The sequence below is a fragment of the Malaclemys terrapin genome, chromosome 3, assembly GCF_027887155.1.
Source record: "Malaclemys terrapin pileata isolate rMalTer1 chromosome 3, rMalTer1.hap1, whole genome shotgun sequence".
Classification (NCBI taxonomy): Eukaryota; Metazoa; Chordata; order Testudines; family Emydidae; genus Malaclemys; species Malaclemys terrapin.
This window is the reverse complement of record NC_071507.1, coordinates 6,961,258-6,979,067: the sequence shown is the minus strand read 5'-3', so window position 1 is coordinate 6,979,067 and position 17,810 is coordinate 6,961,258. Positions and strand designations below refer to the sequence as shown.

Here is a 17,810-nt window from a genome sequence, read left to right as displayed (position 1 = left end):
TCATGATGTGGGGAAAGGGGGAGAAAAAAAAGCCACACAGAATAGGGACAAAAATAAATACAGGAAATTTTAAATCTTGTGTTTGTTCAGGGCCTAGCACCCAATGATGGACCAAGGCCCAGCTGTGCTCTTCCTGGCTTTTACTGCAATATTAATAAAATGCTGTGGGATTCCTTCCTTGAGTACAATTGCTCTTAACCTCAATTCTGTAAGTCTATATTTCTGACAGTCAGCTAAAGAGTAGGATGTAGCACGTTTGTCATGTATGTAGGTTAGGCAGAGAACACCCATCTTTCCCCAGTTCGTACATCACTGTGGGGCTTAGGCGTCCAGATGCCTGGTGCGAGGCCGCAGCGTGCATCCACAGAGGCAGAAGCAGGCAGCCAGGGAACTTTTACTGTAAACATTTAAGCACAGAGGGAGTTCAGGCACCTACGTGGCTCAGGGACAGCTCAGTGGGAGTTTTGTGAATCCCAGTGGGACTGGATTCTAGGATCTAGATGCCTGAATTGGCAGATTGGTGCTTAAGTCCTTTCGTGAATCTAGCCCTAAGTGACTTGCTGATAGTCAAAAAAGTCTGTGGCAAAGCAAGGAAATGAACCCAGGTCTCCCGTGTCCCAGACGAGCACCTCAACTACTGGACTGTGCTCTCTCGGAGAGGCATTCAATGGAAAAGTCTCTCTTGCCTTCCTAAAGTGCCTAGACCCCCATGATTAGTGAATCTGTTGTGTTTGGGGCTGTTCCATGTATGAGGGCTCTCAAAAACAGGACCTCACCATTTCTGCCCTCCAGCAATGAACCATGAGAGCAGGTGTGGAGAAGAAAAAAAAACACACCTCTCCAACACCCACTACCCAGATGGTCTGAGGGCCTCCTCCATCCAGTGAGGCTCTCTAGGGAGGGTGGGAGAGACAGCTGGAAGATATCACTTCACCCATACAGTGGCACTTTAGGCAGCTGAGTGGGTGGTGGAAGATGCTGGGACAGCTGGGCAGGAAAAGTTGCCCGAGGTAGCTGACTAGTTGCAGGGGAAGCATCTTTGCATGGCCCTGCCTGGAAAATGGCAAAGACAGCAGGCTGGGAGGATGGAAGTGATTAGTGCTAGTGGGGGCCCATGTTCACCTCCCCTTGCTACTGGTGTTAGTGTTTCCTCAGCTCCAGCATGCTGCAATCCAGTAGAGGGAGCAGCAGGTGGAGAGGCAAATGCCACCTGTCGAGTGCACTCTAGCAAGAGGGGCAGAGTTAAGGTTGCTTAGATGCCTTGATTATGTATTTCTAGGCTTTCATGTGTTTGGACATTTTGAATAACTGAATTTCCTGGATTTAGTGACTGTTTCGGTACAGAATGTCCATAAGTTTGCCCAGAAGTAGCAATATGTTCCCTCAACTCTGACTCCAGCTTATATGCTTTTTTTTTTTTAAACCTGGTTTCCAGACAAAAAGTCAACTGGTACCATCAAGGGCAAGTGAGGCTCCCAAAGGTCAAATACATTTGCCTACCATAGCTGCAAATTCAGCCTAAGCACCACATGCCAAAGTCAAGTGCTTTCAGCAACCCATGTAGCATAGCTATTGTGCAAGTCCCTGAATTCTGATATTGATTTTATACAGTACTACATATTTTTAACATTGTAGATTTTCCCAATATTAAGGATGCCAAACAATTAGATGTTATAGTTTAAGTTACTGCAATAATAAATGATCCCATCGTTTGAAACTTTAGTGCCAAGCCGTTATTTAAATAACCACATCAGTACGTTTGCTTTGCAGAACTTAGACTCAGCATGTGGACACTAGCAGCAAGAATATACTACCCATACTTCTGTCATCAATTTTAAGCACGTGCAAGAGCTCCTGATTAGGAAATTTAGTTATTAGCTTGGCCACTGGAACAAGAGCCAATTGCTACTAAAAGTGTCAACAGGATGAGTCTCATTTTATGAAGTGGCTTTGTTTTTAACCAGTTATCTTTAAAGCCACCCCTCTTTTCATGCAAAGCAAGATCACCTAACTTCAGTGAAATGTATGCTGGCTGCTAGATCTTAGAGATTGTAGCCAAGAAACAAATACAGAAGAAATGTTATGAGCAAGCTTTCACAGTTAGTTGTATTTCTATTGGACACACAATAGCACTATGTTCTAGAGTTCTAAAAGAAAAATATCTCAGTTCCATTTAAATTTCTGATCCTCATGTTCTTTAGATGAGGTTTACCTGCATCTAGTCAGGAAAACTTACTTTGAAATAGTCTAGGACATCACTAGCAGTAATCTTAATCATTAAGTGACCTGCAGATACCAATATAAATAATTCAGAAGTAGAGCTATGCTGCATGCTTCAAACACTAGGCATCCAGTTTCTGATTGCCTTTGAGTACGTTACCTTAGTAAAACTAAAACCTTCATTTACTAGAGTATATACAGTACAAAGAAACAGAAGGTTATGCAATATTGTAAATAGTTGTGCAACCGGAATAAAGTCAGGACACGCAAAAGTTCGTTCCAAAAGCAGCGTTAGCTTTGCCACATCAGTCCTGAAATTTTAATGTGTTTTATAAGCAGTCTTAAGTGAGGCATTTAACCAGAAAAACAGGACTATGCACTACATGTGTGCAATGCATGTTAGTGTTGCTATTAATACTTTAATAGCTGCATTTCCCATTACGGATTTTAACTGGGGAAGCTTCGAGTTGCAATTACATTAATCTGTACTTTAAGCAAAGAAACTGAGGGTAGGTCTACACCAGCGGTTCTCAAAATGGGGGTCGGGACCCCTCAGGGGGGGTCATACAGTTATTACATGGGGGGTCATGAGGAGTCAGCCTCCACACCAACCCTGCTTTGCCTCCAGCATTTAGAACGGTGTTAAATATATAATAAAAGTGTTTTCAATTTACAAGAGGGGTAGATCACACTCAGAGGCTTGCTGTGTGAAAGGGGTCACCAGCACAAAAAAGTTTGAGAACCACTGGTCTACACGGGAATAAAAGACCCACAGCACAGCCATGGCTGGTCCACATCAGATGACTGGCTCATCGGGCCAAGAATTGCTGTGTAGACAGTCGGGCTCGGTCTGGGGACTCAAAGCTCTGGGACCTTCCACCCTTGCAGGGTCCCAGAGCTCAGGCTCCAGCCTGACCCCAAATGTCCACACAGCAATTTTTCAGCCCTGGAGCCAGAGCCCTGTGAGCCTGAGCCAACTGACCTGGGCCAGCCATGGGGTTTTTATCCCTGCGTAGACATACCCGGAGAGCAAGAAGATGTTGCCCCCTGTTTAGTGTTACTATTTTAGCCTTATTTGTTAAGCACCTGAGTGAGGTGACTGGACTGAAGGGCAAACGCCCACCAGTGTTACTACTGATCCAGATTGTTCTCCAAGAGAAGTCAGAAGGGCTGTGCCCACATAGTTCTGAAGATATCCCACTATTATAATTCCACTGACGCTAGCACTAGTGGAAGTAGTGTTATTGATGGGCTACCAGTGTTTCAGGTTGAACGACATGGCAGAGTGCTGGCAGCCAATCTATACGAATGCTCCCAGCCAGTGAGATTAAGCAGAGTGAATAAAAATCATTTTTTTAATTTAAAAATTTGATTTTTTGATCAAATGTTTGAGGAAAAACCTCTCTAAAGGTCATTTTAATTAAGATACATTATACTTCTATTAGTCTCAAAGGTGCCACAGGACCCTCTGTTGCTTTTTATAGCTCAAAGATAGCTCATCATGGAATAGGGATTATAAATTCTATAGTACAAGACAATATAGTCATGTAATGTTTAAGAAAAGTTTTGTAAACGAGTTCCAGTAGTTCATGGATTAGGGACCCAATTTTATGGGGTTCCACAGGCTTCTGTATAGCTTTAGGTTAATTTTTCTATCTACCCAATCAGACTCAGTGCTCAGTCTGAAAGATACCATCAGAGATGCTTAAGTTTTGCAGTTCTCAGACTGTGGTTTTGTGTCTCCAGAGGCAACCTGCTTGTTAACAGCAAAAATGTTTTAAAATAAATATGTAGATGTGAGAAACAGACCTCAACTCTGCTGTCCCTCTGCAAATTTGTGTACAGAGTCAGTCCCTTAGCTCTCTCTCTAAAAGTGCAAAGTTTCAAAAAGTCCAATGAATAGAAGATTGTTGGGGTGGAATATATCTGGACAAGGAGAAGAAGTCTGGAGATAAATGTGAGAAGCAAGGGACATATGCTTGTTTTATTAAATTATATGTTTTCTGTTGAAGACAAAAAAAATCCAGAATACATAACATTTATTTAACTAAAACAAACAATTTAAATGTCTGTCTGGTGATGTTCTCCTCCTAAAACAGCATGGCAAGAAAATCCTCCAAATATTAATGATTAGCCTGTTGAATTGGAGATATTTATGAAGTCATTGCGAGGTGAACTCTCTCCTTCAATTACCTTCGGTAATTGAAATAACCAAACAATCATTCATTTTCTGATATAGCTGTAAAACTAATCTGAAAAGTTCTCAAAATAAAATAAGTTTAAAAATGTATAGTGTGTACCTTCTAAAAATGAAACCTACATCTACCTCTGAGTTGTGAAGAATATGTATTAAGGTTATAACAACCAACAGAATGCACTTTTCTGTAGAAAATGATTAAATTGAGTCTTCCTGACTAGTGATTTAAATTGAATCCACCCTTAGATTAAGTAAAACTCACAGCCCTTCAATGTATAGAACTGATTTAACAGCAGCAGAACAGGCCCCAGTCTCGTTTCACAGCAGCTCAGGTGGAGGTTTGAGACTCTCCATCCTGTCATCAGCACTGATGGTTGAGGGTCTAGCAGCATGCAACACCTGGCTTACAATGCATGGGCAGATCTGCATGCAGGACAGAACCATTAAGCAATAAGAGTCTTGACTACAGTAATTGTCCAACCAGACATACTATAGCAGTTATGGATCTATTCCAGCTACACTAGGAGTTGTGCAATAGGTGCAACGATCCCTAAAACCTGCAGATGTTTGCAGAGCTGCTGCGTATGGGTACAAATGATGACCATGCATCACCCATTCGTGTTTCAGCAGTACAGTTCTCCAACTCAAAGAATGGGTCACAATCAACTATGACAGCCAGCCTCTTTAGACAGAGCCAATTCAAGCATTACTACAGTCAAACCCAGGTCCTAGGGTTTGGGCCTTATAACAACTGGTCCATACGACGAAGCTCCTTTCCATTGCACATGAAAACGTAATGCAGCCAGCACCAAGCAGAGAGAAAGCTGCTGAGTAGGGCTTACCTGCCCACCCTTCCTCTCAGCAACAGGTCCCAGTAGCCTCATCTACCAGCCATGCTCTCTACAGGTGGAGCAGAATTTAAGAAACCTCATTTCCCCTAGAAAAGTCCTAGCAGCAGCAGCCACCAGAAGGAAGCAACTCTTTAGTCTCTAGGAGCAGCACTATTCTTGGACTGTTAGTACAGTGATGGCTCCTGCTAGGAGAACTATCTGAGCACCCAGTCACTTTCCCTCTGACACTTGCCACTCACATCCTCCACCAGCATCAACCCAGGGCATCAGGGGACTGAAATCAATCCACTTGTCCTAGAAAGGTTAACTTCTTCACCTAAAGGCACCTAGGGCATTAAAGTGTACCCAAAAAGCTACCTGCCCAAGGACTAAGCCTGCTAATACCTATGACCATCACACCTATACCACCACACTACTGCTCAAGTACTATCCCCTGTAATTTAAGCCAGCAGTTCTCAACTAGGGGTCTGGGGCTCCCTGGGGGGCTGCAAGCAGGTTTTAGGGGGCCTGCCAAGCAGGGCTGACAGACTCACTGGGGCCCATGGCAGAAAGCTGAAGCCACAGGCCCCAAGCCCCACCAGATGTGGCAGAAGCTAAAGCAACTTAGCTTTGCTGAGCCACCTGTGGCATGCAGCCCCAGGCAACTGCTACCTTCTAACACCAGCCCTGGCTTTTATATGCAGAAAAACAATTGTTGTGTTACAGGTGGTGCACGGAGTTTTTAATAGCATGTTGGGGGGGACGGACTTCAGAAAGAAAATGGCTGAGAACCCCTGATTTAAGCAATACAGTAACTGTCTGGTTGTGTTGCACGCCTTGCCTTCTATTTAGGGCTTATTTTGAAGTGCAACATACTGTTTGAACAGCAGAATAGAATCAGTCCTATCAGTTTCACTGGTACTTGCTAAATATATTCCTGTTCTAATATCTGACCAGCTATAAGGCAGTATGAGCACTATAGGACAGTATTTATCAGGTAAATCGGTAAGTACTGGTGAAGTTGGTCAAGTAAGTGAGTTGACCGAATAGTTACTTTTAAAGTATTCAGAGTAGCAGCCGTGTTCTTCTTTTTGCGGATACAGACTAACAGGAGTACTTGTGGCACCTTAGAGACTAACAAATTTATTAGAGCATAAGCTTTCGTGGACTACAGCCCACTTCTTCGGATGCATATAGAATGGAACATATATTGAGGAGATATATATACACACATACAGAGAGCATAAACAGGTGGGAGTTGTCTTACCAACTCTGAGAGGCAATTAATTGGCCTCTGAGTTGGTAAGACAACTCCCACCTGTTTATGCTCTCTGTATGTGTGTATATATATCTCCTTAATATATGTTCCATTCTATATGCATCCGAAGAAGTGGGCTGTAGTCCACGAAAGCTTATGCTCTAATAAATTTGTTAGTCTCTAAGGTGCCACAAGTACTCCTGTTCTTCTCATTGGGACTGTGGATATTAAGCTGAAGTTCCTTTTCCTCCCTACTGTATAAATACAAAATCCTAGAGTACAGGGAGCATTTTGTTTAAAGCATTTTGGTTTTCAGCTTTCAAAGAAACCAAAATCACTCAGCAGTTCCAGGACAGTTACTCTGTACTGCCTCCACAGGTCTCAAGTGGATGGAGTCAGTCCTCACCGACTCTGGGGAGGGGCCATGGTTGTTAGTTACAGCACCAGCCCAGCCACCATGGTACAGACACTGGTGCAGCCAACACATGCACACACTCCAGGGGAATTTAAAGCAGGGCCAGTCAGCAGAGCAGGGAGTGAAGACAGGGACAGGGCGAAGAGCACAGCACAAGGAGGCGGCAAACAACAGATCTACCCCTGGGCAGAGCCCAGCCAAGGGGAAGGAGCTCCAGGACACGCAAGAAGGCAGCCAGCCCCACCAGTGGGAGGAAATCAGTCCCCCAGCAGGGGTGGCTCAGCCAGCAGCCCCTTGGCAAGGGAGGCAGATATTGGGGTCACAGCCCCACTGGGAAGAGGGACCAACCCCCTCAGTACAGGGCTCTGCCATCCAGCCCAAGGGGGGAAGCAGCCCCAAGGGAGAGGGAGCCTGGGGTGGGGGTCACAACCCCCCCAGGAAGGGGGAAGCAGCCCCAAGGGAGAGGGAGCGTGGGGTGGGGGTCACAACCCCCCAGGAAGGGGGAAGCAGCCCCAAGCGGAGACATGGGGGGGTCTGAGCCTCCCCTCGTACCTTCCTCTTCTCCTCCACCGCCTCGGGCAGCGCAGCCATCGCGCCCGCCGCTCCTTGCCCACAGCCACCCACTTCCCTCAGCGCCCGCGGCGGCTCATATAGGCTCAGGCCACCTGACCCACGCGAGCGGGGCCGGGCACCGCCTCCTCAGCGCCTCCCCCACCTTCCCAGCAGCACGCGGGCGGGCGGGCGACACCATAGAGATCCAAGAGCCTTTCCCACCAGGGGGAGCACTCGCCTGGCTTTGGGAGGCCATTTTGGATCCGGGCGGGAAAGCGTAGCTGGGCACGTACGCTTGGTGACCCTGCCCTTAGGTCAGAGGGCAGCGAGAGACGCCCGTCTCCGTCACGTGTTCACACCGCCCCTCCTATCACAACCGTAGCCTCCCGCCGACGTAAATCTCAACCGCCGAGCTCCGCGCCGAGGGGGGAGGCGAAATGCATTGTGGGCGTTGTAGTTCTCGGGATCCAGGAGCTGTACAGCGTATAGGCTGAGGGACAGGGGGAGAGAACTACAAATCCCGAGAGGCGTCGCGCTGTTCTGGCGGGAAGGTAGTGGCGGGCCAGGCGCTGAGCGAGCGGAGGTAACGGCACTAACGGCTGGCTGGAGGGAGGGCGCGCGCTCGGATGGGGAGCGGGGTAAGGGCCACGAGCTCCGCGAGAGAGATGTGTCCGGCTGGGCAGAGCCGTGTCCCCCTATGGCCAGGTCCCCGGTGGGACAACAACCTCCCGCTGCTGCCGCCGGCGGCTGGGGGAGCTGCCCCAAGCCGCGTGGAGACCGAGCTCAGCTCTCCTCAGGGAAGGAGACATCCAGTGCGCTTCACCCCTGGACCTCCCGGCGCTTTGCAAAGGAGCACAGCGCCATCACCCCCATTGGATAGATGGGGAAACTGAGGCACGGAGCGGGGAAAGTGACTTGGCCGTGGCCACCCCGCAAGCCGGTGGCAGAGCTCTCCGGAGTCCCAGTTTGCTGCTGTAGTCGCTAGGCCAGGCTGCCTCATTGCAACACACATCCCCGGAGGGAAATTTTAATTTGCGCTGTTTAAAATCAACATCCAGGAAGGGGGACTCTCACCCCAATGTAGTGGAAACTGGCAGCACGGGTTGCCTAGTGGTTAGACCACTGGACTGCTTGGGGATCTTGGGCCAATAATTTTGCCTTTTTGTGCCTCAGTTTCCCCAATCTGTGAAAAGGGCTAGTGTTACTGACATTCTTTATAAAGGGCTTTGAGCACTATCGATGAAAAGTACAACATCCGAGCTAGATACTATTGTTATAAATAAGTTGAACGATGCTCATTGCAGTTACCACTGAGGTGAAATTAGTGGCATGTATTTGCTACCCAGTAGGCAGCAGTCTTCTTGGCATATGTCAACTCTGAGCACGTGACCAGGATTCATCACCGAATTTGAAGGGGTAGGGCTAGAATTTTTTTTTCATTGTCCCTCTGTACAGCAAGTGTAGGCAGAGTTTAATTTTCCTTTGTAAGTGATCATGAGTTCTTTACACACAAACATCATGTGATTCAGGGCATAGAGCTTAGTATTCTCCGCCATAAAAACTCAAGAATTCCTTTAGTTTTTATTAGTCAGAAGACTTTCTTCTTTGTGTCAGCCACTAGAGGGCAATGGGCATATTAGCAGGTAGGTTAGAAATTTCCCCCAATCCCTAAGGATGGTAGTGTGAGCAAGGGAGAACAGATTGTTCCATTGTAAAAACCTGGGTAGGGAGACAGTGCTTCCCTGAAACAACTTGCTTCTGGTAACAAAGTCTGACCTTTAGATATCAACTTGCTATGCGCACCACTTCCCATCATTTCACACACAAGGTAGTACATTTTGACAGTCTTTAGAATGTTTACCTCTGTCATAATTTACAAACATCACTTCTTATTCTTTGTCTAGCAAGTAGCAAATTATGACAGGTAACTGACCTAAATCAGAGACTGGAAATAATTCTATTAAAAATGGAGAGTGGTCAACAGGATTAAAGAAGAGTGCCTTATTGGCAAGAACAGATCGTTTTAATCAATTCTCTATTTGTTAAGCTTCTGTTCAGTGATTTATAGCAAACATGAACTATAAGGCTCACAAGAAGCCCAAGGTGGACTGACTTAAAAATTGTCTGAGAAGAACTGAAACTGATGTGTACTTAATGCAAAGTATAGTACTTCTTTACATGACCAGAAAGAATAAATGTATTGCTAAAAAGAAGGGATAAAGCCCCTATTGTAGGAAGAGCAAAACTGGCAAAAACCAGCCTGCCACCAAATAAAAATGAGAAGTAATATGAAAATTGATATTCAGATTTTACTCAAAACCTGTGCAATTAATTTCAATGAGATTGAACTGGGCAGAATTTAGCCCATTGCATAAAACCAATCTACAGCATTACTACTCATGATCTAATTTTGGCAATAGTTGCACACCTTGTCTTAGTAAGAAAATTATTGGAATGGATTGATTTGCCTTCCCTACTACACCTGACTGCTCTATTCTTGTGTGCAGACAGAAAACTAAACTTGACAAGAGTCTGAATGTCAGGATGCTCAGAGCAAAATTCATGTCAATTTCCCATTGTTGCACACTGGAAAAGAGCGAACAGATATAAGAGGACACAGCAAAAAAAGGACAATAACTATATTGACCAGGAAGTTATGATTTATTTTTCATTTCTACTACATACCTTATGGTTTCCCAAAGGAGTTAACTTACATTATACAAACAAGTGCAAACAATTCTGGGCTGGAACAGTTTGTACTGGTTTTTCCCCCCTCCCCCCCTTTCTCTTTTACAGTTCACGATGTAATCCTAAAATTACTAGCAATTCCCTTGATGAACTGATAGTAAGGGATGCACCTTAACTAGAACTGCATAAGGTCCTTTGTCACTAGGATTGCTCCATCTACTAAGCTATAAGTGCTTTTGGGCACAGCTCTTGCAAGTTGTCCTGTGAGCCCCATTGACTTAATCAGGACTCCGTGTGAGCGCAGGGATGTCCCTATCCAGAAGAACTTGTAAAATCAAGACCTTTGTATTTTTTTTCCTAGTACTCCTACTGTTTGAACAGTGTGTGGAGTGTTTGAGAAATGCAGTGAATGAAATGAAAAATACTGAAGTGTTTCAAGAACAAAGCAGTCCTGTTAGCTTATAATACATATTGCCTGCATGTTTTATTTGCAAAACATGGAGTGAAGTAACTGATTGCTAAGTGGATAGTTTTCAATAGAAGAAAACTTGGGCCCTAATACTGCAAGGACTTGTGCCTATGTTTAATTTTAAGCATACTAGAAAACACACTTATTTCAATGCAGCTGCTCCGGGTCAGAGCCAAAAATTGCAACTACAACATACTTTTCAGAGCCAGGCTATAAACTGACTATCTTGGTCTGCAGCTTCTATTAAAGAAATATCCTAAAATGTTTTTGCTTAAAAAGAGGACTTGTTTTATTCTCAGCTTGGGGGGGGGAGGGGGAATCTAAAACTTTAATTTAAAATATATATTTTCCAAAAGAGCTTAAACTGGTATTTGAAGATAAACTAAAAATATTTGCAATCTCCCTTCTCTTAGGCTTTTCCAAGTCTCAGCTCTCCAGATTCTAGGCTGTATATAATACTGCTGGCTGCCTTCTCACATGTACAGAGAACAAACACATGCACACCATTCCCTAAGAGCTCATCTGCCCTCTCTAGTCAGTTAATTCTAATGCAGGGCCTTGCTTCTGTCTAGCCCATGTAGCTTGTGTCTTTCTCCCTGCATGTAGTACCATCTTCTCTGTACCTTCCTACAGTTTTGCTACTGTAAGAGCCTTCTGCACTACAGCTTCTCCCACTTGCAACAGCCTTCTTTTATCTCTCCACCGCATTTCAAATCTGAAAACGTTTTTTCCTCTTGTCTATACCTCTTATTTTATCTTTCCATCTGCTATTATTTCTCACTGTTACTGTGTTGTTTAACTCAAAGTGGTAGGAGTTCAGTTGATATGAAAGGCACTAATGAATACTGTGCAGCTTTCATTTGTAAAGTGAGATGATAGCTTGATGATGCTAAAGTGCAGTAACTCTTCAAATCATGGAAATTCTTTTTCTACAGTAGGAAATTATGGAAGGTTATGAATGCTCCTAACGGAAGAAAGAAAACTCTGTTTAACCATCTATACATGCTGCTTCTGGGAATGAAATCCCTCGAGCTATTAACCAGAAAATCTGGGAGACTAAAAATGCTGTTGACAGAACATTTTTGCAAAAGTCAAGTCCCGTGTGTGTGCCTGTGTATCTCCTCCTACCTTTGCAGCAAGAAGAAAAAAGAGAATGGTTATGAGCAAGTTGACCAAGAAAGATACATGAACTTGGTCCGTTCTGTCATATCTTCCAAAGCCAGCCCTCAGACACCAGAAACATTGTTTGAAGAAGATAATCTGATATATGGACCAGTGAGTAAGTCTCCAGTTAAGGATGTTGAAGCAAAAATTCCAAAAAATTGGGTCCCTCTGGTAAACTCCAATAAAAGAACTTCTCCTCTAAACAGTGACCGAAAGCACCTGCTGAAAATCGGTTTACAAAGGCACAAGGTGCCCAGTGTGACGAGTGTTCTTCAGCAGACCATGCCTTTGGACCAGGCATTCTACCTGAAGAGGTGGAAGCAGCGGATGATTCTGGAACTTGGAAAAGATGGTTTTGCAGAATATACCAAAAGTAAGTCTAACCAAAATGCTTCTAAAAATAATGGGCCAGGCTCTCAGCAGCATAGCCGCCGGATCTGGCCCTAGAAGACACACACGTTGCCTATCCATATAGCAGCGTTCATTTCAGAATCTCAAAGCACTTTACAGGAATGCCTGGTATTAAGGGACCACATTTTGAGGCCTTCCCTGATTGCTTATTCAGGGACACTCCCATTGACTACAAGAACCACAGGGGTTGAACCAATAACCTAATAGTACTTAGTGGTAAAGTGGGATTAGAATTTAGGAGTTCCTTGCTCCAACCCCCATTATGTTGGAAGTACCTGCTAGAATCTGCAACAGGTTGATACTTCCCACCTGATTTATGGAGTTTGACTAGAACTTCTACAGATAGAATAATCTTTTTTTTCCGTGTTTGGGAATAAAGTAGTTCACTGCACTACATAACACCACAGTGTAACAATGATTGTCTGAAGGTCATGGGACACTGAGAATTTTTGGATAACTGGAGATGACAGTTCTGGAGACTTTGATATTTGCATTCAGGGACCCAGACCTGGAGTGCAGACTTCAAAGCCTGCTGGCCAGTTATCTGATTATAGACCACTGGCTGTCTCAACAGCCTGAGGCTCTTTAGCTAAGTGTCTTTGGTCCTGCTGTGTGTGCCAAACCAACCAGAATTTGGGTAGCCACTTGCCCAAGCTTGCTTGATATATTGAAGTCCTTAATGTGAATTCCAAGTTTTTCTGTGAAGTCCTAGTGCATATGAAGTCTTTAATTCATAAAGACTGTCAACTGATTTCCCCATGGTCAGTGGAGCTAAGGCACCGTAGTCCTGCTGAAACGCCTAGTCTTGGGGATGCTGGCTAGCTCTTTGACACTTCTTACATAAATTTTTGCTCAACTGAAAAGCTGAATTTGCTGTATTCACGTCCCGTCTGTGTTCTTGAATATTTTCATGAACAAACATACTAGCCAGAATGTTCTACAGAAACAGCAAATTTTAAGCAGCTATCATTCCTAACTCAAACCTTATCCTAAGAGTTATGTTCAGTCAGTTAACAGGTGCATCCAATTAAAACTAACCATCACAGCTTTGATATCAAATACAATGAACTGCTTACAAGCATTGTACAGGCCAAGACTGATTCATAGAAATTGTATGGCAAATATGTTTGACTAAAGAATAAATCTGACCATATTGTAAATTGCTCCAACTCAATTCATGAATACAGAGGCTAATTTAGATTAATACCTTAAATAATTCCATTATTTGTTCCCTTCCCCTTCCTATACCCTTGAAGCTGTCTCAGCACCAAAATGGGGCTGATTTTAGAGTCTGATTTTTAGCTAAGCTAAGCTGATTGCATAGTAGTTTTTAAAATGCGTATTTATTCCATATATGAGCATTGCTTATTAAGAAAGGGGTTTTAAAGATCTTTTTTCTGTCATCTTTCATAGACATCTTCCTTCAAGGAAAACTATTCCATGCAGCTTTGGAATCTGTCTTTTTGTCTGAAGAGGTTCCGTTGAAGGAGCAGGAAAAAGATAACACTGTCTCTGGCTACTTAGCAAGTGTGCAGCATGTCCTGGGAGACATCAGTGGAGTAAAAGCTCTTGAAAGTGCAGTTCATCATGAGACTCTTCACTATTTAGGCCTTGTAGATTGTGTGGCTGAGTATCGGTGAGATGCTGGTTCTCCTATTATACCCCACTGTGTTTTCTATGACTTTGGTGACCAAACAGCTGGCTTGTGGGCCAGATCTGGCCTATTTGATGTTATGTGGCTCAGATGGTAGGACACATCACGTAGCAGCTGGGAGGTTGAGTGGACTGGGGGAGGAAGCCAGAGAGACTGTGGCGCTGAAGAGGCAAAGCAGCAGCACCAGGGATGGAACAGGGGAGGTCAGGCAGGTTCAAAATGAGAAATGGGGATGGGAGGAGGAGAACAGGGGAGATCACAGATTGCCCTGCTAACAGCAGTGCTGCTATTCTTTAGTGAGTAACCTCTGCACGCCACTGGAGCATCACATTAGCACGAAAGGGCTTAGTGAACCAAAGTGGTGTCCTCTACAACTGCCACTGGTATTTGTACTTATTGGTCCCTGGATCTAATCCAGCCTGTGCAGAAGGAGTTTATAACTTAGGCTGTCACCAGCAATGTAATAATTACAAGTGACACCTCATCAGCAGGAAACAGGAGAAATAGAGTAAAGTGAGTGACTTACGTGTCTGATGTCATGTTTTTTCATTAGCACTAAGTTTTACTAAAATACTCCCCTTTTGCTTGGTTTTACAGAGGCCAGTTATGTGTGATTGACTGGAAGACTTCAGAGAAATCAAAACCGTATCTCCGGAACACATTTGACAACCCACTACAGGTTGCAGCATATATCGGAGCCATAAACCATGATGCTAATTATGACTTCCAGGTCAGTAGGCCTACTACCTGCTGAGACAAGCAGGAGTGCTCACATCAACTTCATTTTTCCCCACTCACGTCCTCTAGTCATCCCCTATCCAATATAGAACTGCAGCTAGCATTTACACGCTTGTACCTGTCCCAACCTAAGTGAATTCCACCATCATTGCTGCTCCTGCTGCCTCCCTTGGTCAGCAGTATGTTGTCAGTGTACTCAAGGAACTTTCCACTCCTCAGGCCCTTAGCTAATGGCGCAGCTATTGAGAAGTGCTGAGCTCCCAAATCTCCAACTGAACTCCGTGGGAGCTACAGGTGCACGGCCCTACGGAAAGTCAGACCCTAACGCAGCAAGCCAATTTACAGTGAGAACATAGCATCTGGGCAATGCACAGCGGGGGAGAAGGACCATCCAGCTCCATGCTGCTTTGCGTGAGCGTGGCAAGTGAAAGGAGTGGAGAGGAATCAAACTCGAGAGCAGGCAAACAAGGAAATGAGCTCGTAACAAACATCCTGATTGCCTCGTAGAAGAGTGCCTTAGTCCACTGGCAGTTGAATGGATGTGGTTAAATGCTCTCCTTAAACCATCCGGGAGCATTACTCCGTTCCTTAGCGGTGAAGGGAAGTGGTGCCCATTACTCAACAGCTGAGGAAAGGATGTGTGTTTATAGACTCCAAAGAGGATCTGCTTGGCCTGAAGGAAGGCAGCTCCTGATTTGGAGAGGGAAGATTAAAGCAGGAGAAAATGACAGGATACCCCAAGGCCCTGTCGAGGACTTTCTAGGAAAGGAAAGATCAGTTAAGCTGAGGACTTGTATAATGCTATGGCAGGATCATTTCATTGAGAAATATAGGAAGTAGCTACATGGTTCTGTTCCTTTTTAAAAAAAAATGGCTCTGATAACAGGCCAATGATATCACTTCATTCTTCACTGTTAACTTTTTATGTTTTATTTGACAAGTCTGTTAGGTAGTGGAACATGCCGAAGTAACCATTTCCTTACAGCCTGATTTGCTGAATAGCATGGGCCTGAATCTGTACTGGTACAGGCAAAAATCGACTCAAAGTCAATGGGAATTTTGTCAATGTCCAGAACACAGGATTAGACCCTTAAGGCCTGATATGCAGGATTGCTCAGCACCTACAATTCCAAGTCAGTGGGCACTCCACACTTTGGAAAATTGGGCTCCTGGTGCTTTATTGTGTATAACATTGCTTATTAAAGTTAGTGGGGTTTATTTTAGCTTTACATTGATCTACATGGTGAAAATGCAATTTAATCTTTGGAATAGTCAACTGAACCTGCATAGTGATATTGAACTACTGATATCCTGCTTTTCATTGCAGGTTAATTGTGGACTCATTGTGGTTTCTTATAAAGATGGCTCCCCTGCACATCCACATTTCATGGACTCGGATCTGTGCTCTCAGTATTGGAACAAATGGCTCCTGCGCCTTGAAGAATACACAGAGAAGGAAAAAAAAACGTGCAATTGAGACAAGTTAGAGGGGTGTGGTCTGAGCACAGAAGTGAAGCGGGAAGTCCTGAATTTTAATCTAGTCTCTGATACTGACCTTCTTTGACCTTGAGCAAATCACTTAATATCTCTGCCTCAGTGTCCCATTTGTAAATTGGGCCTAATACTTGCCTACCTTACAGAGGTGCAAAGAGGATTTAATGGGCCAACTTAAATTGGGCTGATATTTACATTTTGCAGCAAGCCTTTATAAAACCTGAAATCAATAGAAATGTTCCCACAATTAAAGAAAAAATCCAGTTAAAAGTTTATATAAGCAAACTATCACACTCTTGCAGTGTTTGAAACCTAACCCTTGCTGAACTGAGAACATGAAAGTGAAATTGACTCTGAACCAAAGCAAAACTTGCATTGTCAGAGCTGAGTGAAATGCAAACAATAAAGAGCATAAGTAGTGACAAGTAGATTGGATTTTAAACATTTCAGCTCTTGCTAATCTCTCATCTGTTTACAACATTATGTTGACAGTGTCCCTCTGAAGCCAGAAAAACTGCAAGTGCTAAGAATTATAACTAAACCTGCATTAAGCAATCACTCAGGATGTTAAGACAAATTGGTTGCTTTAGCAGAAGTGGCCCCCAGAAGAGGAGCAGAAATGTAATTGGCATAGCTGAAGACGACCCGTAAGAGCCCCCTAAGACAAGAGGTTGCTCTAACGACTCTCTCTCGTACAGGTTTCTCTGCATCAGTACAAAGCTGGGTCTCTCACATAAAGCAAAGTGAGAATGAAACGGAGGCTTTGTACCTTAGGCCCCAATTGGGCAATAAGTTCCATACAAAGACTCTTGTGCCAACACAGCTCCGCTGATTTCACTGGGGTGTTGCATAGATTAAGGGGGCCCACCCATGCAGAACTAATTGCAGGATCAAAACCTTGGGATGTATATTGATGACAGTATGTTTTTCAGAAACCTTATTTTGTGATTTTGAAATTTAAGAACTGAACCCCGATGCTAGTTCTTAAATAAACAAGTAAAAACGGCAACCATATCCTTCACGGACTACAAAGGCTTTCTGTTGACTATGTTAAGTTGACTAAATAACAAGTTTATCGATTAATAATTAGTCCTAAAATACAGGAGTTACATTTGAGACTCATTTCATAAAAACGAGTTTGTAAGAAGAGATGGTAACAAGATAGTGTTGTAAATGTTGAATAAACACTGAACATTTCTTCTTAGGTGGTGTTGCTTTGTGTATGTGCCAACATTTCCTATTTGTTTCATTCCTTTGAATCATACACTTGAACTTTTCTTGTCATCACTCAGGATTACATATTTAAGAACAGCTGATCCATAATTTTAAAGACTACCAACCAGAGAGTACCTGAAAAGGACTGAACAGGTTTGCTTTTGAACAGAAGAAGGGCCATGCTGGGTCAGACTCGTATAGCTCAACCGTTCTCAAACTGTGGGTCAGGACCCCAAAATGGGTCACAACCCTGTTCAGGCTGAAGCTGAAACCCAACGCCCAGGACCAAAGCCCGAGGGCTTCAAGTTATAGGCCCCCTGCCTGAGACTGAAGCCCTTGGGATTCGGCTTTGGGGCCCCCCACCCACCTGGGGCAGTGGGGCTTAGGCTTCAGTCCCCCCTCCTGGGGTCTTGTAGTAATTTTTGTTGTCAGAAGGGGGTCGCAGTACAATGAAGTTTGAGAACCCCTGAATTGTAGCCCAATATCCTGTCTTCTAACACTGACC

General features: G+C 44.1%; 2 protein-coding genes across 4 annotated transcripts in view; one reads left to right on the top strand and one right to left on the bottom strand.

Annotated features, from left to right (window-relative positions):
• The window catches only part of SNX5 (sorting nexin 5), a 34,595-nt gene extending 27,015 nt beyond the window's left edge, over positions 1-7,580 (bottom strand). Inside the window, exon 1 of the mRNA XM_054023450.1 lies at positions 7,473-7,580. Coding sequence (XP_053879425.1) covers positions 7,473-7,511 — 39 coding nt within the window. The 5' untranslated portion in view covers positions 7,512-7,580. The remainder of the gene's footprint in view (positions 1-7,472) is intronic.
• A 432-nt stretch (positions 7,581-8,012) lies between these two features.
• Positions 8,013-17,294, top strand: MGME1 (mitochondrial genome maintenance exonuclease 1). Of its 3 annotated transcripts, none has more exons than XM_054022607.1 (5): positions 8,013-8,055; positions 11,565-12,166; positions 13,618-13,840; positions 14,456-14,588; positions 15,924-17,294. In XM_054022607.1, the coding sequence occupies exons 2-5, from the start codon at positions 11,584-11,586 to the stop codon at positions 16,071-16,073; spliced, it is 1,089 nt and encodes a 362-aa protein (XP_053878582.1). In that variant the 5' UTR covers positions 8,013-8,055; positions 11,565-11,583; the 3' UTR covers positions 16,074-17,294. The 3 variants fall into 3 exon arrangements, with proteins under 3 accessions (XP_053878582.1, XP_053878581.1, XP_053878583.1); XM_054022606.1 differs by having other exon boundaries at positions 8,036-8,110; XM_054022608.1 differs by lacking the exon at positions 8,013-8,055 and adding an exon at positions 8,870-8,888.
• The last annotated feature ends 516 nt before the right edge of the window (positions 17,295-17,810 follow it).

Bases quoted from the DNA above. Each gene is read 5' to 3' on its own strand.
- MGME1 (XM_054022607.1), top strand. From the start codon at position 11,584: ATGAATGCTCCTAACGGAAGAAAGAAAACTCTGTTTAACCATCTATAC. The intron at 12,167-13,617 runs GTAAGTCTAACC...CATCTTTCATAG, and splicing joins TTTTGCAGAATATACCAAAA to ACATCTTCCTTCAAGGAAAA. The intron at 14,589-15,923 runs GTCAGTAGGCCT...TTTTCATTGCAG, and splicing joins ATGCTAATTATGACTTCCAG to GTTAATTGTGGACTCATTGT.